At 39.9% G+C, this 20,820-nt stretch overlaps 1 protein-coding gene across 6 annotated transcripts in view; it reads left to right on the top strand.

The window, feature by feature from the left end:
- Positions 1-20,038, top strand: part of thrb (thyroid hormone receptor beta) — a 117,223-nt gene extending 97,185 nt beyond the window's left edge. For 3 of the 6 annotated variants that reach the window (XM_069176397.1, XM_069176395.1, XM_069176396.1), the window contains 7 exons: positions 6,942-7,042; positions 7,129-7,276; positions 8,084-8,289; positions 9,279-9,365; positions 9,761-9,907; positions 11,291-11,549; positions 12,704-20,038. In XM_069176397.1, the coding sequence (XP_069032498.1) occupies positions 6,942-7,042; positions 7,129-7,276; positions 8,084-8,289; positions 9,279-9,365; positions 9,761-9,907; positions 11,291-11,549; positions 12,704-12,945 (1,190 nt within the window). In that variant the 3' untranslated portion in view covers positions 12,946-20,038. Of the gene's footprint in view, positions 1-5,518; positions 5,936-6,941; positions 7,043-7,128; positions 7,277-8,083; positions 8,290-9,278; positions 9,366-9,760; positions 9,908-11,290; positions 11,550-12,703 lie in introns of those variants that run through there. The other 3 variants (XM_069176400.1, XM_069176399.1, XM_069176398.1) reach the window with 3 other exon arrangements.
- Positions 20,039-20,820: the final 782 nt, after the last annotated feature.

Genomic DNA, 20,820 nt, shown 5'->3' with positions numbered 1-20,820 from the left:
TTAGCAGGTAATTAAAAAATGTCTAATGTAATTCAATTTCTATATATATGCACTATAAAAGCCTTTGTTTTTTTTAATACATAGATTTATCAAGTCTATTTGGCTGCAGCCTTTCTGCATCTTAAAGTATTAAAAAACAAAATGTTTTCGTACTGAACATACTTCTCTGAAAAAAAAAAACAGATTTTCATCTGCGTCACAAATCAATTAGCTGGAATTTCTTCACTTTAATTCAAAATATCTGATGAAAACAAATATACGGGGAGATGATGAAAAACATAAAAGCTCTCATGGATAGACTGAGCGTGAACACTGTCTGCACAGACAACAGATTGTTTCAGTATTGATAGGTGTTAAACTCTGTCTGATAAACGCTTAACAGTTCATTGCAGTCGTTTAAGAAACTGCAAACAAGATTAAGTCCAAGACAAGGACATCACCTCATCAAAAAGTTAAACTGGTATCAACCCCTCTTTGCAAGCAGATTTGCCTCATAGGACCTGCCTCTTACCAGCTGTTGCTTGTCCATCACATCTACTTGTCACACACTCACACTTTATTACATGAATAGAGCCACTAATCCCACAGTAAGCCTTTTTAAATGCATCCAGACAGATTATATGAATTAAACATTGAGCATTCATTTTGACTTCTTTGTAATTCTTCAGTTGGTTTCTTCACTTCAACATTAAATTTAAAAAATAATGTATTGTGAAAATGTCAATAATACAGCCGTAATAGTCATTATTGGGAGTTATAAAGAATTTTTTTTTTTGAAGTGATAGAATTTAGAGTGGACCTCGATAAATCATTAATTAAATATTGTATCTGTAAGACATTTTAACATTTTGTTTTTGAATTTTGACAAACTGAAAAACTGCACAGCCCACTTTCACAACAGACCAAAGTAAATTTAACATTTTGATTTACTTTGTTTTGGTATAAACCATCTTAATTATTACTTTTGTTCCTATCGTAATGCAAATTTTTACTCTATTCCTCCTTCTGAATTAACACAGGATGCCAGCATAGCATGCCCCCTGCATTTTACTGCACATGTTGCATATAAGCATGTTGTAAAATTAAAACTTTATCAGGAGCCACATGTTGCAGAACCTGTTCGTGTCGCTCTACTTTAAGTGGCCGTGTTGTCTGTGTTTAACAAATAAAGGCTTAACTCACTGACCTTTCATTGCACTTGTTTTTAAAGAAGATCTAATTAAGCCTGAGAGCTTCCCAATAGGTCCAAATAAACAGCAATGTGGTCTTTTGTGGAACATGTCAGTTTTCACCAGGAGGAAATGCCAGTTTAGGAAAAAGAGACACGCTGAAATTGTGCGTTTTGAAATTGTGCATTTTGAAATTGTGCTAGTGTCATGTAGTACAACAGTAAATCCTTTTCAGTTCGAACAAGGACATTTTCAATAAGATGAAAAACTGCAATTATTTCCCAATTTATTTATACTCATGCCTCAATTCTATTTTACATTTTTAATAGATTGATAGTATATACGTTTTCTAAGCTCTGTGGTTAAAATGGTAACGTCCATGCTGTAGATCTGAGTAAATCTGTCACAAATGTATACGTTGTGATGTTGTGTAAACCTTGATTTCTTTGCAACCTTTGCTCATTAATCTCTCTTTTGAACTTCTCTTCTTATAATTAAATGTACAATTATAAGGTTAATATGTTCTGGTTATTATAGATATGTGTGGCTGCCCACACTGCATGCATCCTGACTTGGAATTAAGTGTCAGATATCTTGGATTAAATGACTCGTCATTCCCGATCGTCTGTGATATGCAGTCATTTGCATCCTAAACAGAGAAGCTTTACATTACATTTCATTTTGTGAAAATGAAATGATAATAATCTTTGTTTAATTCAACCAGTGACAAAATAAGTAATATCATAAACTGAAATTTGGATCAATTTAACTGTAATCATTACACATGAAAATGGCTTGCCAGTAATTGTGAGTCCAGTTAGCCAGAAATGTATATTTACTGCTTTATTATCCTCCTCTGATTAAATGTCCGTAGCCTCTGTAATTAAATGTCAACCTTGCGAGTGAGCGAGGCGCTGGATCATACTTTCACTCATTCTTTCCAGATTTCTTTCTCAGTAGGAATCAGATGACTTTATACAATGTTGTCTTTGTATTTCTGTCTATTTCATGAAGCATAAACACTGTCAAACATTTTAGTCACCAACGTGATGTTCATATTCATATAACCACAATCGAAAATATTTGAAATGAGCCTGCAGTAGAAGTTTGTCTGAGTGAATCTGACAAACGACGTAAATGTAGTAACTAACACATGTTGTGGATGTTGTAAACGATCGTCATCTAACTGTGCTGACAGGCTCATCTCAGGCTCCGCAACCAGTGAGATTGAAAAGCCGATGCTGCACGGTCAGAAGTGATGCTCTTTTAATCAGGGCTGTCTTCCATAGTGTTGCATCTATATGTGATGTGCATCGACTAACTAAGCTCCTTTTTTTTGTTGTTTTATTTTAGTCTTACATGAATCCAGATTCTTTGAAGTAGCTATTATTAAATGGCTTCGTATTTATTACATTTTATGCACGTTATATAATTAAACAAAAAGAAATTCTGCTGCTGTGAGAATTTTAAACACATCATCTTAACAATCAATTAAAACGGACTGTACTGGAATCTGTATGATCCTGAAAAGAGGAAATTGTTTAATGATATTCAGTGTTTTGTCTTAAGTCAGTAGCTGAGGATGACCGCCGTGTGGTGTTCTACAGGACTGAAATTAACACTGATTTCCATTATCTACCAATCATCTTTTAATTAATCTATATTGGGTTTATCTTTCAAATTAAAATAGTGAAAATCCCTGTTGTAATTTCCCACGGTTTAAGGAGATGTCTTCAGATTTTCATGAAAAAATTATAATAAAGACATTCAGTTTACTGCGATGGATGACAAACAAAAGCATCAAATCATCTCTTTTGAGAAGTTGGAACCAGAATATGTGTGGGTTACAAACGATTATGTGATTATCACAACAGTTTTATGTCCGTGGATTAATCACCTCATCGCTGCAGCTCTGAAACTGTGTGCAGCGTCGCGACATGCCACTTTTGGGTCGCTTTGGCATTTTATACGTGTTTTGGGGAAAACGATGTCGTTTGGAACATTTCGATTCCTGAGTGTAGTCCTCTGCACCGGCAGTTTTGATTGTGTCTTTTTGTCTCGAAAGACACGATGTGAGCGTGCAGACGGGCTGCGTCTCCGAGGGTTGAGTTAAGTACAAGCAGCAGGGATTTCAAGGACAAAACAGCACGCATGTTGGCCAGCCTTCACCATGTGTTCACGCGTTCACACGTCAACAGGTTTTTGGTCCGTCACTATGATCCAAAGAACCACGAGATGTTGTGGTATTTAATCTGAAGATGGAATCTAAACGTACCAAACTGCAGGTTGAAGAAACAAGTTAACCAAAAAACATTGATACTTTGAACTTTTTCTACAAGTTATCTGATTCCAACTTTCTTCTTTCTTGATAAACAGAGAGGATCCCATGAAACTGCTCAAATTAATAGACGTAATAACTTTAGTGCAAGTGCAGAATATAATATGATTTAAGTCTTCAGTATTTCTTTGTCTCTCCATAATCAGTTCGCAGCTTTCTTCATGCTCCTGAAAATTACAATTTTTGCCATAATCAGACTCACATGACAACTTATTAACCTGTAACTGCTGAACTCGTGAAAATGTGCGACCTAAAATAAACTCAGGCAAGAAATGATTTTTACAAGCTGACTTGTATGTTAACTGTCTCCAATTTGGATTTTCAACCATCATGTTTTCCTTATACATGATTCAGTACGGGGTTTTTTCAACCAAAAATGTCATAAAGCTTAAAATTCTAGACACGACTGTCCAATCATAGTTGATTTTCAAAGTAGTTATCTTTTTATAAATGGGTTAAAAAAAGGCTTGTAATTAAATCTCTTCTGTAATTTCTGTACTGTTTTAACAATAATAAAAAACATTATTGTTGCAGTTATAGTAAATTAAAAGAAAACTATATATTCAAAAAGTAATTTTTACAATGGAAAAGTGAAAGTTACTCCACCACGTAGTATAATAGATCCAATAAACATGGTAGATAAATGTGTAGTTTAGTCCTTCCTGCTTTCATCGGTATCATCCATAACTCAAAGTTATCACAAACAACACAACAATTAAAAGCTTCTCCCTTTTTTTCTTAGAGTTTTTTAATCTTTATGTTTGTTTGTTTGTTTGTTTGCACTGTTAACTCTTATCTTTTGTGAGAGCCGCTTTACCAAACAACATGTTACAGCGCGGTTTGAAGAAATCTTGCTGTGTGATTGAAAAAGGCATTATGTGTCCCGACAGGAACACGTTCCCGCCATAAGGCTTATCCCGTCATTATTGAACAGGAAACTTGATCAATATGGCCGAGGGTGGCCAGTGTAAAGGATAATAAGTGTATTATCTGAAACAGATCGTGCAATGTGTCGTCCACTGTGTGGAAACAATACAGACTTTACAAGTGACTCGTTCTCAGGGTGAAAACTACTTTTACAGAAAATATTGTTTTAGTTTACATTTGAGTATAAATGGTTCAGAAATGATTTGATGTTGAAATTAAAATGTATTTTAAGAATAGAAAATAGCTTTTAGTGTTGTTAGTTTGTAATATTTTTTTAAGCACAAATTCAAATAATTGATTTTAGTGTAATTGTGTGCATTATAATTATCTATACATTAAAAGCATGCAAACAAAACGTAAAAATGATTAATTTAATACCTGTTAATCTAAATGTTTTTTTTTAATTATAGTTTAAGTGTTTATTTGTTCACAGTTATTTCCAAATTTCTGTGTTGAAGTGCTTCATCTTTCCTTTAGATTTACAGCAAAGGTTAAATACATCTTGCAGTCAGTATCGGTGAAGAGTCACATAAAACAAACCCCAATAAAAATCTTCTTAGTGTCATAACATCCACCAACAAGTTGGAAGGAGTAATGACATGCGATGATCCAAACAAGCTTGTCACTCACATTATAAGTAAGGGGGTTAAAACTAACAGGTTAAAGGTAGGAGGGATTGAAAAGGTATCAGTATTCTCAGAAGTACTAATTTGCACATGACGTGAAAACCCTCGTCAAAGACATTTTTCACCCAGACCAGTTGTCTTGGAACTTCTGTGTGGAATTCTTTTTGCCTCTGTGGATGTAATGAGACGGTGTTAACTGTAGGTGATCCGCATCAGGTCTTAATCTGTGACATCGCCACTGTTTGTGGCAAATGAAGGATTTGTTGAGTGTAAGATTAGAGCTCTACGTCGACATAAATCTCTGCTTCCCAATTCGGCCGGGTGGTGGCGGGTGGGGCAGTCGTTAGGTGTAGTCTAAGGTCTGTGGATTTGGTGGCTAAAGCATTTGTGTATCCGTGTAGCGTCAGCTTCAGGAAGTTTTTTCAGACCTGCACTAATTGGCTTGACGCTTGATACTAAGAGCTTGATTTTTCGTGTTTGATAACCGTCAGCTCTCAAACTTGACCCGGCATTTCTTTATGCTGCCCTGCTCTTCATGATGAACTACTGCATACCAGACATGTACGACATGCCTCATGCTGGGATTGGAGGCTACGCGGTGCAGGGCAACGGGGACCATTGCATGTACCCAGGTGAGGGGCCCGGATACGGACACTGTGAACCCCAGCCGCTGCACCATCCGCCCTGCATGGAGCAGGCTTGGCCACCCAGCCAGCACTACTCCTGCTCCTATGCTGCCGGTCCTTCTGTTTTTAAGAGCGAGTTCTGCAGCATGGAGATCCCTCTTAGTCACTTCCACCATCAGCCTGAGTATTTCCCTGAGATCAAAGCTGACTTTACACACCTGCAGTGGATGCAGGGGGTGCACAAGAAAGGTACGACATGCAGATTGTGATTGTTTCCATCTTCTGGGTAGAGAGGCTCTTTGTGGTTGTGTGAACGTGAACGTTCAACTGTGAATTGACTGAAATAGTTTCCACTCTTGTGTGATTGTCTCTGGATCGCGTGTGAAGAATATTATCCATGTTTCTTTTTTTTAGATATATATCTTCGGTAATTAATGTTGCGTCCTCCTTAATCAATGAATCAATGATGACTAGGATTTTCGAATTAAGTCTGATAAGTGTAAATCCAAGACTTAAGGCGTCATGCGGTGGCAGGTCTGTGAGCAGCACTTGCTGCATCTGATGCTGCGAGTGTTTGACTGAGGCGAGCGGGGGTTCCTTATTGATTGATGGCGAGGCAACAGAAGGCTGATGCAAGATGAGTTATTGCTTTCTTAACAAACCCCCAAAAAAGATATTGATCATTGAGTTAACCTCCGGTTGTGGAGCCTGCCAGAGGTCACAGCTTTGAACCCATTAAGCCAAATCCCAAAACTGGGCCGGGTATTTACTCAGTGAGTTAAAGTGAAGCAACAGCGCTATCTCTGGAAGCCAGGGCTAATCAAATATTAGGTGTCCTAGTGGTGAACATGTGAGAGACAACCTACTTTGAAAAGGTTCACAGAAGCGGAATTTACGTAAGAGTCCGGACTGATCCGTCTCAAGTGGACACAAAGGAATTTCTTCTTTTTGATCCTCACTTGATTTCAATTTCAGCTTCACTTATTTCTATCATGAAAAGGAAATGAACCAAAAAAACACGAACACGTTTAATAGAAAACCTTAAAGAAAATGTGATGCCAATATTATTCAAATCTAACACCTAATGTAAAAGTTCATTTTAGTTCAAGATAACCTTCATCAAGTTAAAAGTGTGAAAACCACTGTGAACCACAGCAGATAAGAACAATTATTTTGAGTAATAATCCGGTGATTGTTTTATTTAATGTCATTTTTGTAATAAAATCTAATGTGAACGACTTGCTCTTCTCTCCAGGGTACATACCGAGTTACCTGGACAAGGATGAGCTATGTGTAGTGTGCGGGGACAAGGCCACAGGCTATCACTATCGCTGCATTACCTGTGAAGGTTGCAAGGTAACGCAAAGGATTCGTAGCAGCAGCTTCAATAATTATTCAATCATTTACAAGCAGCTCTGATTATTTGGTCATCTTCCTTTTAGGGATTCTTCAGGCGGACGATCCAGAAGAACCTGAACCCAACCTACGCCTGTAAGTATGAGGGGAAATGCGTCATCGACAAAGTGACCAGAAACCAGTGCCAGGAATGTCGCTTCAAGAAGTGCATTGCGGTGGGAATGGCAACCGACTGTAAGTTTTACAAGTCAAGAAAGCCTCAGTAACTTCACACAAAATAGTCTTTTTTTGGTCTGCTTCTTGTTGTTCTGTCGGCTTTTTGTCTAATTCGGTAGTTCGTTCAGATCAGTCTGCTCAGGGACTGCAGATGATAATCAGCCTTTTAACTAAACTTGACCAAACTTTCCAAGCAATTTATTCCAAGCATTCATCGCTTCTAATACGCTTTTAATACGCAAAGATGATGCTTCTCTTTGTTACCAAGCAACCGCCAGCACTACATCACCTCGGGCTTAGAGAAGATGCCATTTTGGTTTACAAAAAGATTAATTTTGGATAAAATGATGCATCGATAATGAAAATAAATCGTATTTGAATATGGATGAGCAGCCGTGCAGGAGTGCTTCCTACGGACATTTGAATCCTGTTTCACCGTGAACACTCGTCTCCGTTGGAAGTGAAATGAATTTGAGCCGAGTGCACGTAAGACGGAAAGTCGCAGCTTAAGATCGATACATCTCAATACAGCGGTGATTGTTTGAGACTCCATATGTAGGTTTGAGGGGCAACAACTTGAAGTAGTCTATTGCATTTACAGTGCGCTCACAGTGCTATGCTTCAAGTAAAGTGTCACTTAAAGTGAATGCTATTTTGTTCCATTTGAACAGATCATCTCTGTCTGCTTATTTTCAACTATATCACCGACTCCTTAATTCCTGCCCTCCCCTCCTCTGCCCCCCCCCCCACCCCCTCCACCCCCTACTGTTATGGCCTCCCTTTCTTTTTTCCTCCGTCCCTGCCGTCCTCCCTCTTCCTCCCCAGTGGTGCTGGACGACAGCAAGAGGCTGGCCAAGCGGAAGCTAATCGAGGAGAACCGGGAGCGCCGTCGGAAGGAGGAACTACAGAAGACGGTGTGGGACCGACTGGAGCCGACCCAGGAGGAGTGGGACCTCATCCGTATGGTGACGGACGCCCATATGACCACGAACGCCCAGGGCAACCACTGGAAGCAGAAGCGGAAATTCCTGGTGAGACATCCTCCTCCTCCTCCCTCCGTCCTTCTTTGTATTGATCACCCTTCCTTCTCCAACCCCCCCCCCCCCTCCTCCCTCCTCCTCCTCTTCTCCCCACCACCCCAGGCCCCCCACCGCGTCATGCCCCTGTCTCCTCCGCCACAACCACTGCTTCACTGTTCCCTGTGTTAACATGTCCATGTGTTTTTTTTGTATCTCCTTGTAGAGTGGGGAGAATTAGCTGGACGATGGAGAAAAGTGTGTTCCTCAGCACAGCAGCTCTAATTTATGATGGAACATCTTACTCTTGTCTATTTTATGTCTCGCTAAGCAAATTATCCTAACTGCTAATACTAATAACTTGCTTTAATTGTGCTGTTTCATTTCTCTCTCTTTCTGTTTGTAGCTTTTGATTTCACACCTCACCCTGTTTTGGACTAATTTTGCTTTCTTTTCTGTTCAGTCCAATCGCCTTGTCCAGTTTGGAAGTCAGCTGTCAGCTGTTGACTTTATTTTGGCTTTCTATGGTACGATTAGGAAGAGCACTCGTTAAAGGCGTAAAGTTATTAAATCGGTCCGGTAGAGTACCAGATTTGTGTTAAAAGATTTAAGTTTCTTGAAGGATTTGCAAAATATTTAGAAATTGTTTAGAGACTCGGAGAAGGCACATCCATGGCATTTAAAAATCTGATCTATTTGACAACTTTTTTCTGTTTTCATTGCCTCTCCTGGTGTTATTTATCCGTATTATTCCTTTGGAGGAAAAAAAATAAAAAATACATTTCAGTTTTGTCGTTTGTCATTTTGAGTGTCTCTGCAGACCCGCTTGAAGCCAAGGTCCTAAACCTGAATCTCACCATAGAAACTCATCTTTGGATCTTTGTCCTCACCTGTTTTCTCTCTGCACTCTTTCATCTGTCCTCAGTTTTAACTTGTTTTCTTTTTAGTTGGCTTGACACGGGTTCTTCATTGAAACTTCACGATTCCTGTTGATTATCCAACAGGTCGAGGAAGCAATGCTTCTTAATGAAATAACATGTAATTTATTCTATACTTCTGACCAGAGTGCAGCGGGGGTGAAGGAAACTAAGGTAAGACACAGACGTGGTTATTGAAAATGATCAGTTGTCTTCGAACTTCACAATATCAGTGTTGAGGATACAGTAATACACTTGAAGACATGAATTTGTCATCTTTTACATGCAAAATCTTAAAACTTAAGAGCAAGAGATACGTGATCCCTTCATGTCTATGGTGATGTGTCACCATTTACATGTTAACATCATGTTGCCGGCTCAGAAACAAATTCAGTTTACTCAGCGTTCCTCCATTGTCTTATTTGACCATGAGTACTTTCAGCTACTCACCTTGAACTTGTCTCATATGTAATGATAGCTTAAATACTGTCCTTTCTACTTAAAAACATGTTGTTTTATTTAAACAAAGAGACTGTTCAGACACTGACCTTCCCTCCTTGTCCTTTCAGCCAGAGGATATTGGTCAAGCGTCCATGGTTAATACACCTGAGGGAAACAAAGTGGATATAGAAGCCTTCAGTCAGTTTACAAAAATTATCACCCCTGCCATAACCCGAGTGGTGGACTTTGCCAAAAAACTGCCAATGTTTTGTGAGGTAAGTGCAGCTGCTAATTTCATAGCAATGGATAGAAAATAAAGTGCTCATTATACACCCCCTGCTGGCCACAGCAGAGATCCACGACCTGCTTGAGTTTCTAATGCTGCAGTCACATTATTGTAGATTTACAGTAAATCCACCAATATTAACTTTCAGATCAATGTGCAACGTGTGAATATCGAACAGTAACATGAAATTGCAATATAAATACTTTTTTCTACTTAAATAAAATGATCACGTTTCTTTCAGAACCAATTTTAGGGATTATGTCAAAAATGTGTTATTTAAAAAATAATATCAGGTGTTTTACAGCATAGTCATGATATTCAGATATATGATTCCCTATCAATATAGGCATTACATTTTTTTTTTAATTATTTATTTTTTTAAAGGAAAGCTTCAGTAGATGTATAACATAAAAGGAAAGCTCAATAATTGGAAAACAAGAAGAATTTAAAAGTAGAGACCATAATATTATAATAAAACAATCAGTCGTCTATAAAATAATTCATTGAACCAGGTTGAATAGTTTAAGAGTGTCAAGATTTGTTTTAAAAGATGCTAGTTTTGCTAAAGATTTGTATCAGTCAGGCTTTACTTTACAATAAATACAAGTACAAATCATTATCATAAATATGGCAACAAACCATTAACATTAACAAGACAAATTCTTTAAAGCTTCCTTTGAAGAAGAATGTAATTCCTAAAAGGGATGCAACGTTTTGAGTTATTTTAGCGAGTTGTGTTGATTTCCAAAAGAATCTCCTTTAATAAGCTGCTCCATTCAAACCCAAGTGAAACCCCAAAATTTGTTTATTGTTTGAAATTATATTCTTCATCTACGTTGAATTATATGTTTGCTGTTAAATTTCATTCATTCTAAAGAATTTATGGATCCCTTAAAACCATTTTTTTGGTTTATTTTCAAAGCAATGCAATCTAACATGTAAAAGTTAGCAATGTCTGCTGCTGCTCATTTATGGGCTCAATTTTACATTAAGGAATAAAAATGACCAGACTAGATAAAGGTGCTGTTATGATTTACTACTTGGTTGCTTTCTACAGGAGTGACTGGAAATGAATCGCCTTTTTCACTACGATAGCAGTTTTTGGCTGAAATTGTTTACTGCTGATAAACTTTTCATTTCAGGTCAGCTAAATTGAAAACATGTATTCTGGTCTGCTGATTATAATGGCATTGTTTAGTTAGCCATTTGACTGGTTGATGTTCAAAAGTTTTTATTTTTGTGATTCTCTAATTTGAAACCTATTTCAGTCTGAATTTTCCCGAGTTTTAAACAGACAACTCAAACAGCTCGGGCCAAATAACTTCCATCGCAAGCTAACTTCCAGCGATGCTGTCGTCCGTCTTTCACGCAGCTGCCTTGTGAAGACCAGATCATCCTGTTGAAAGGCTGTTGCATGGAGATCATGTCGCTGCGAGCTGCCGTTCGTTACGACCCGGAGAGCGAGACCCTCACCCTCAACGGCGAGATGGCGGTCACGCGGGGTCAGCTCAAGAACGGAGGCCTGGGCGTCGTCTCGGATGCCATCTTTGACCTCGGCGTGTCGCTGTCCTCCTTTAACTTGGATGACTCCGAGGTGGCTCTTCTACAAGCTGTCATCCTGCTTTCATCCGGTAAGCACCTGGTCTGAAGGATCTTATCACATATAAGCTTATTACGAGTTTTCTTTTACTTTAGCTGCTATTTTATCTCCTTTTAGCTCATTTACATTGTTAATGCGAGCCGTTTAAACATATTGGCTTAAAGCCAGCAGATTTTAAAGTAGAGAGTGACGAGTGGACATTTGAGGTGATCATACAGAGGGCCGTAGACCTTTACAAATGTCTTCTGACCAGTGAAGAATATTGTACCAAACAAACCGGGTCCACCCAAGAAGCTCAAAGACCCTGCTGTCTCAGAGGAGCGTTCTCTCTGCACAGATTGTGTGAATATTTGGTTTTGACATGAAATCCATACGAAACTACAGTTCAATCAATTAATCACCGTAATCATTGTGAGGAGCTTTGTTCGGCTTGGTTTTGGCTCCGCCGCTGTTTCTCTGTGTGACATCTCTGCATCTCATTGAAGATCAATACCGTTCTGCTGTGTCGTACATGCAGTCATGACACGGGGTGACCCGCCCATCTGTCCTGTCCTCTGAAGCGCCGACAGCAGCCACCGGGGTTTAATCAATACTCTTCATAAGGATAAAAGGCAGAAAACTTTTGGGTGAAAATTTTATGATTTTGTTGTGAAAAAGTATTTTTCACATTTTTACCAATAAAGTTTCAGAAATGAAACATTTCATCAAACGTCAGGACAAAAGTATAAAGTATAAGCATACGCCAATAGATAATATTCTGTTTAAAACGTCGGTCTCTTGTTACCTTGTTACCAAGGAGATGGGCAATCAGACAGACATCAAACTACAAAAGTCATGAAAAACCAGAACAACCTTCAGCCGTCGGGGAGCAGATTGAGTATGATATGATACAAAACTGTCAATACTCTCAATGACTCAAAGGAAAACTACAAGTGGTGTGTGTGTTTTGCTCGACTATGAAATCTGTCTGTTTCAATAACACAGCACTCTCTGAAGGAAGCACCAGCATTGCTCAAGATCTTCATCGGGTTGTCAGAACATAATAATAACATTTCCTAACTGAGCTATGACGTTATGATGAACTGTAGGTTCCCTTTAACTCAGCAGATATTACTTTCATTAGAAATGAAACAGGTGTGTCTTATCAGCTAACTCAAAACATTTTCTATGTCTTTCGGTCATCAGATCGTCCGGGCCTGAGTAGCGTGGAGCGAATCGAGCGCTGCCAAGAGGAGTTCCTGCTGGCCTTTGAACATTACATCAACTACCGCAAACACAAAGTGGCACATTTCTGGCCCAAGCTGCTAATGAAGGTGACGGACCTGCGGATGATTGGCGCTTGCCACGCCAGCCGATTCCTCCACCTGAAAGTGGAGTGTCCCACCGAGCTATTCCCTCCTCTCTTCCTGGAGGTCTTCGAGGACTGACCAATGGATTTCAGTGTATGTGTGTGTGTGCCTGCATGTATGTATGTGTGCGTGTGTCATGTGTGCGTCAGCGCCTGGGCACCCTGGTGGTCTCAGGGGTGGAACCAGCAAAAGGCCCGTCACAATGAACTTTCTATTAGCACTACTGAGTGTCACTTCATTCCACAGAGTAGCTCTCTGGTCTAGTGTTGGATGGAAGCATTCCTCACAGTGCGGGTACATGTGAATAGCCTTTTGGTTTTGTTTCTCTGGTTTGTTTTGTTGTTATTGTTGTGGATATAACCTCTCACCTCAGATTTTAAAATAGGTTTTTTTTTTTGTGTTAATGATTGTACAGTTGGCATAGTGGTGATCTTGTCAACACTTGTTCATTCATTAGAAACCATACAAATGTTGTATTTTCCTTCCTTTATGTTAAAAAAAAAAACTTCGACATGGCTGCTCACCTGATACACAGATTAAGACATTGTTAGCGATCCGTTAGCCTTCCCCCACCTGCTCCACTTTATTGGACCCATTTGTTGGTAATTAGTTAACTGTCATCCATCCGGTGAGTGTCTGACCTGTTCAGTGCCTCACCGTCATACTGTGACCTGACCCACTAACAGCACAACACCTTCACGCTGATGGACAGCAGCTCACAGGCCTGTGGAAGTCTCTTCGCAAGCGCCACATTACAAGGTCCTAATGCTGCGTTCCAGAGCTGTCAGAAAAAATCTGAATTTTGCAGCACAACGGCAGCTGTTATTCCCCGTCACATCTTCAACGCAGCTCCCACTGCTAACACTACACAACAATACTGTTCACCTTGTTTAAAGTACTGCAAACAAAGTTGAAGCATCATTCTGTCCAATACTGACCTTTGTGTGTTTCGTACTAAAACGTGGCTTTTTGACACGATTGCTGTTGTGCTAGCAAGCATTGTTGAATATCGCAGATCACATTAGCTGTTGCACTACGACATTATTTTCGGGCCAGTGCAGAATAAGAAAACCGAAAGAAAACCAAATTGAGGGGGTTGACACGTAAATGTAACCAACGTTTATGTGTTCACTTGCGGTAAAAATCTGCCAGAAAAATCTGCAAATCTCTTGACGTGAGCGACATCGCTTTGCCTCTGAGATGCTGTTTGTTCTGAGATGTAGAGAACGAAGAAATCTGGTTCATTAACCACAACTTCAAATTCAAAGAACAGCAGTGAGGCAGCATATGAAGTGTGTTGTTGGATGGACGCCATAAATCATGTTGAGCTGTTTCGACTGTCTGTTTGAGTCGCATATGTGTTTTATTATTATTATTGTTTTACAGAAAGACCAACCAACATTAGAGTAATTGATTGATTTATTTGAACATTTAATTCAGAATTTATCTTCCACTGCAAAATTGTTTGCAACTATTGTCATAATAAATCATTGAAATCATTTTTTTGGAGGAAACGTACCGCAGGTGTTTTGAGCTTCCTGCCTCTCTCTGCTGGAGATCATTTACGTGTAAACAGTTTGGTTTTGAACTGTTGGTCAGTTAAGACATGTCACGATGTCATGAAGGACGTTTTAGAGTCGACAGATTAATTACAGTAAAAGAAGAGAATAATCAGCAGATTATTCAGGTTCCAGCTGGTCTTTTGTTCAGATATCTGTGGATTATGTGGCGATAAATTGAATTTTGGAGGATTGGTCCGATGAAATAAGTCAGCTGATGACTTGTTTGGGGCTTTTTAGCTTCTTTCTGACATTTTAAAACTCTCAAAATAACAGATTGCCTGACATGATGTGACATTGACAATAACGCTCTTCTTCTGCGGCCCTTCTACTCTGTCGTAGCTGCTCGCGTCCACGTTTGTTGTCTTTGTTTTCACAAGCTGGACCATTCAAATCTGACAAGCTGCCTGCTGCTGATTCAGACTCGCGGCAGTGAAAGGAACGCAGCAGTAGCACTAAAACACGGCGGCTCATCGCTGCCAGAGACTGGTCAGGACTACCAAAAGCACATAATGGCACTGATGTCAGGAAGAGACAATCATATAATACTCGTCTTTGTGTAACAATGACACATGTTGTGCCAAAACCAACTGAATGATGCCCTCCTTATTAAACCCCTGCTGGGCTTTCTTAGTGATATCCAGACTTGGCTAACTTTGTTAGTTCGTGCATGCCGCTCACACCGAGTCCCTTTGGCTGTGGTTTTAGTCCCTGTTAGCAGCTTCAACCGATATGTGTCCTTTCAGTCCCACATATAAAAACTTCAACTCTATTTTTAATACCTCCGTGAGGCGGGGAGAGCGTGTGTAAACAGTGACGTCATGGTGCTATGGGTGGTCGGGGCAACGGCTGATTGAACTGTATTGTTATTTACATGTTTGAATAACAGCCCTCCACCTCTTATGATGGCATGCATATACACTAACACACAAACATGCACATATACAGTACATACAGCTTCTCTGTACACATACTGTACACATGCACACAGATGCATGTGCCTATAGTTAACACATGGGTCAGACCCACCACTGTGACCAACCGGTGGGAAAACAGTATGATTCCTCATCAGCGAGGTACACTGAGAAAGCTGGTGATTGTGAAACCGTAGCGCTCTTTCCTTCTTTTATTTCAGCTGATATGTTCTTTTTGTTGTTCTAAAACGCCTGTCTATGGTATTGTCGTTCGCAATGTGACAAAACATTTGCTCTGTGTATCTCGCTTTTTTCAAGCTTCACACTACTCCCTTTTTTTTTTTTTTCTGTTTTCTGTGAAGTGATGCCTTTTTATCAAAGCAATAGACTTGCTGCAGTGTTTGAATGACCCGGACCTCACACACACACCTCGCAAACTTAACAGACTGAATGCACAGACAATCAGAGGGAGAGAGATGACAGAGGAGGGACGGGGAGGCACCCGGGCACAGGCGGCACCGGGCCACACGCCGGGCCGGGCCGGGCCGGGACCAGAGCCACTGAGATTGGCCACGTTTACATGCACCCGCAGTCGTCCACAGTCCTGTTGAGGCCATCGTCGTGTTAGGATGTGCCTAGTGCCACTAATAAACAAGTCAACGGAGGAGTTCTGGTAGAGAAGATCAACACCATCCCGTCAGTTAGTGTGGAGTCTTGTTTCTGCTTGATAAATGAATTGATCTGAGATGATAACCAGAGGCTGGTTGCACAGTAACAGAAGTCAGACTGACCAGTTCTGACCGGCTCGCTCACAGTCTAATGGCCCTTTTCAACCAAACAGTCCCAGGAACTAAACTCAGGAATCAGATGAGGACCTAACAGTCCCTTTGGTGCATATGTGTGTTCGCTTTGCATCTGAAGAACTGTGAAGATTACACAAGTTAATTAAACATCAAAAAGGCATAAGAGCCTTTTTGAATGCAGTGACGTGACAAAACTGTTAAATGTTGGTGTTGCAGGATGATCTGATGTTCAACACAACCACACTGAAACTAAAATCTCTCCTCAGTATCACTCATACCTCTTCTTTAAACTTGAAAGACTGTCGGTCTCGTCTCAGGAATCCGGCTGCATACATACCTTTTAAACACCACCATCAAAGTAAATTCCCGCGCTAAGCACCAGTATGCTAGCAGCAACCATTCCTGGTCTGCAGTCTGAGTGAAAGCTGCTGTAGCAGGTTGGAGGCTGGTGTCAGTCACATACAGCACTGTTCACTCCACCCTGAATTACACACTACCTCCGGAGCAGGGACTTCTTGAAGGATGCAAACCATGTTCCTGCGGCCCAAAAGCAAGCAATGTTTCTGTTATGTTTTGGGTTTCCTTCAAAATGGCCACAATGAGAGTTTAAACAGGTACAAAAAAATATCGATTTAATCCTATTAAAGCTGCACTATTTTTTACCACTACGTCAGAACTCCACAACAAGCTGCAGACCAACTTTAACATTTTTCTGTTCTATTGCTACGATGGCTAATGTGTTTGCTGACAGTATCATAGTACATATGTACGTATTCAGAACAGAGCAGAATGAGCACCCCAACCCTGAAAACAAATATAGAACTGATGTTCAGCTTTCTTCACCAGCCAGTTTCAAACTTTGCCTGTTTGACGCTGGAGACAGCGGACACTGGTTTATCAGAGCTTTTCGACTGGAAACAGAGTTCTCTACTAGTTATTAATAAAATGTAAAAAAAAATCAAGTAGTTTATTCAACTATGGTGGTGTTTTTACCGGTGCCTGGTGGTATGCATTACTTCCAACAGAAGATGGTGGTAATGCACATAAAAGCTGTTTGCCAACTGCCATTAAAGAACAAAAGGAGAAGATAAGCGCATCACTGCCAGGAGTCGGTAAAATGTGTGATTCTGTGAGATTATATTTCACACCACAAACAGCAGAAACATGCAGAGACTGCAAGAACCGTCTAAAGGTTCTGTGTGAAACGCCTTCATAGAGGCAGCGTGTCATAAGTCTAGCGCTGCTTTGCACCAGTCAATTGAGAGCAAAGCAGCGAGCAGACGGTCCCTCGACAATCAGTCCCACCAGTGTCACCAAAGTAAGTTTGTCGTTGGACGTGCAGCACAAACAACAACCCTCATCTCAAAGAGGAAGCTAAAGTCACGCTTTTCATCAGTTTTGGTTACTTTTTTTGTGCCCGAGTTAAATACGTGCTGTTTGTGTGCAAGAAGAGTTCCCAGCAAATAGCAAATTGTTTGAAAAGCCCATCTGTATGAAAAATCTCTGGATTTGCAGGATTAGGTGATAATTCTCGGTGGTGTCTTCTTGCTTTAAATTCTATCAAAGCTATTGAAGATACTGATTAGTAGGGTTTTAAAACTAACGTTAGCCACTGTCTCTGAGATCTGTTGTCATGGCCACAATCACAGTGAAATCCCCACTGACCTGTTAAACCTCCCTCATTTAATTTTATGAAATTTCTATGTTTCTGTAAAAACTTTTTTTTTTTTTTTTTCAAGGTTTATATCAGATTTTCATCCACTGCCTTTCAGTGGAATTGCAGAAAGGAACTAATGCTGCAGGACCCGTTATGAACAAGATGGTCACTGAGACCAAGAGCTCTCCCTTCCCACTGATGGGCAGTGAGTATAACTAGAAGCTGTGTTTAAAGAGCACCAGAATTAGGTGGTTTTGAAGAATCATCAGTCTAAAGTGTCTTTTAATTTGATCTAAGTTATACCTGAAGCCTGTCTGTGCAGCCAGCCCTGAGTTTGTTATCGTCACAGTCACCCTTGAAAGAGGTGTTTGGAGTTTAAAAGTTCTCCAGGCATCTGAAAAAAACACGTCCTCACTCATCTCCATATACATGCTGCATGTACAGAGCCTGCCTATTTCAACTTAATACACTCTAAAGAACATACATATGTCACCCTCCAGGAGTCATGAGTTACAAACAAATACCTAAAGTCTGTGTGAACGGCAACTTCCTGACCCTAACCCTGCTGGGAGGGCGTCATCAGTCAACTTTAAAAGTGACTCTACGTTGGCTGTTTAAGGTCGATTCATAGATTCCATGTCTGTGTGCGCAAACAGCTGCAGACATGAACTTAAAACAGTGGACTTTTAGGCAGTCTGTAACTACTACAATCAGGGGTGTGTGTACGAGGACACAGCAGAAGAAGAGCTCTTTTGTTTATTGTGTTTATGTGGACAACATGATAAAGTCAAGAAGAGAAAACTTTGTGCAGATGCCTAACAAGAGTCAGTAACATGACAGACAGACATACAAAGCACAAAACAAGCGTCACGTTATTTCTCTGGCACACGCACAGTCGGCAGGCCTGTTGTGCAGCATCACATTTTAGGCAGCATGTGTGTATCCACAGAGCAGACCCTGACACACGTGGAAACTGTACCTGGCCTTTATTTTCAAGGTGTCCCTGTTGACAGATGACACCCTACTCATAGTTTTCATTCAGTGGGGTCAGGAAGTAAAATATGCATATGTATTAATCATTTTCTTATGATTTATCAGTTTGCAATTACAAAATAAAATAAAAACCAACCAGTAAAACCAAAACAATGAGCTGAAAGACGCTAAAATGTGCCATAGAGCTGAATTCATGATCATTTTTTGTGGGCTCATCATTGCAAGGGACCCACTTCACATTACAGGCTGTCATTGAACTCGTTGGTCACATTAAAGGAATAATTAGTGCAGCTTTAACCCAAAATTATGAATTAAAACGGACTCAAAATATACATTTTACTTTTTATAGTCTGTGATATAAATGTTGTGTTTTCCACAAGATACATTATAAACTGTCACACCTATAATTATAATTACTTGAATGACCATATATACAGGGCTGTTGGTGCATGTAAACATCGTCAATGCTGACTGCTGGTTCAGAAAATGTTTACTGTTCCTGAAGAGGTGCCAGTACGCTCTTATCTCTCCCATGAGTTGTTACTCTTAAGGTTACTCAGTTGAAAACCAATAACAAGAGTTGCACCATAGAAATGCTATTTTACAGTACAAAGGAAAAAGGATGTATATTTTCAGACTGCAGATTTTTTTTACGGATGTTGTTAGCATAATAGGAACATGATATTGTTTTTGCATAGTGTTAAAAAAATACAGTATCTTGCTCAAATCCATTTCCACATCAGCAAAAAACTAAACAAGATGTAAAGAATCATAGAAGTACCTGAATTAGTGACGCATTAGTTAAAAAAAAATCAACTACTGTAGCTGGACTTCACTGTCAGCACAAAACGGGCACAGGTACACATGAACACGAAAACTTGGTCAAAGTGTAACCAGCATCCGCGAGAAACACCCACCATCAACACAGATTTCTCTCCTCATGTGTTTGAGTGTCTTGTTCAACTCATCTGTTCAACATAAACTGGAAAACTGTCAGTGAAAAAACGGGAGTGAGACGAAGTGGATGTAGATGTAAGAGTGAATCTGTGGCAGCAGGAGACAGGATGAGAATATTCTGTTGGAATACTTGCTGTTGTGTGTTTTACTGTCCAGTGATCGACTGTCCAGCTCTGGACGGTGTTTAGACGTGAGCATGCAGGACCTCCACAGGAGACGGTTTTAATGCTCATGATGGACGATGATTGCAGCTAATGTGAATTGGCTCTTAAGAATAAAGATGGTTTTGAGAGAATTTGGTTTTGTCCTTGTACTTATTTTGCAATATTTGAATTACTTATTTATTTTTTTTATCATATTGTATGTTTTGTTTTCCTTTAACTGTCTTCTGTACTCCCAGTGTTATTCATCTCATTGACTTTGACCCAATTCCTCCTACTGACTGCATTGTGTCTGTTATTCCTGAATTATCAGATGGTCCCAGGTTTGCTCGGAGTTCATTTCATTCTCTGCTAAATAGGATATATTTGTGTTAGTTTGTTTGTTTGTTTGTTTGTTTGTTTGTTTTATCAGAAGCATTACAGAAGAACTATAGGCCTGATTTTTTTGAAGTTGGGTAGAATGGGGTAACTTGCGTGAAAGAGGAACCCATAAAATGTTGGTGCATCCGAATCACAGGTTGGATCCGCAAATTAGTTTTTACTCTCATTAACATTGTGAATTGGAGCATTTGGCCTACTTACTGCAATACAACTTCATATCCAGTAGATGGTAGTCACGTTCTGCAGTGACAAAACATCAGAAACAAAATTAATACAGCAAAAGGAGATGGGAAAGAAATTCAGCCCTGGACTTCTCTGCTGGGACCGGACCTGCCTGCACAACACACTCATGTTTACCCTGAATGACAGGCGCACAGAGAGGACAGGTGCAAACTTTATGGAGATTTTGGCGATCCACTGTCCCACAGTTACGATGACCCACCAGGATTTGCCTGGTACATCTCTGTGGAGCACTCAGGGCTTCATAAGGAAAAACCATAGCCAGTTCTACTGTTCTCTCTCCGGTTT

The sequence above is a fragment of the Embiotoca jacksoni genome, unplaced genomic scaffold (assembly GCF_022577435.1).
Source record: "Embiotoca jacksoni isolate LCO1_2020_lvr unplaced genomic scaffold, fEmbJac1.0.p SCAF_7, whole genome shotgun sequence".
Classification (NCBI taxonomy): Eukaryota; Metazoa; Chordata; class Actinopteri; family Embiotocidae; genus Embiotoca; species Embiotoca jacksoni.
The sequence above is the reverse complement of the archived record's forward strand: the minus strand, read 5'-3'. Positions and strand labels throughout refer to the sequence as shown.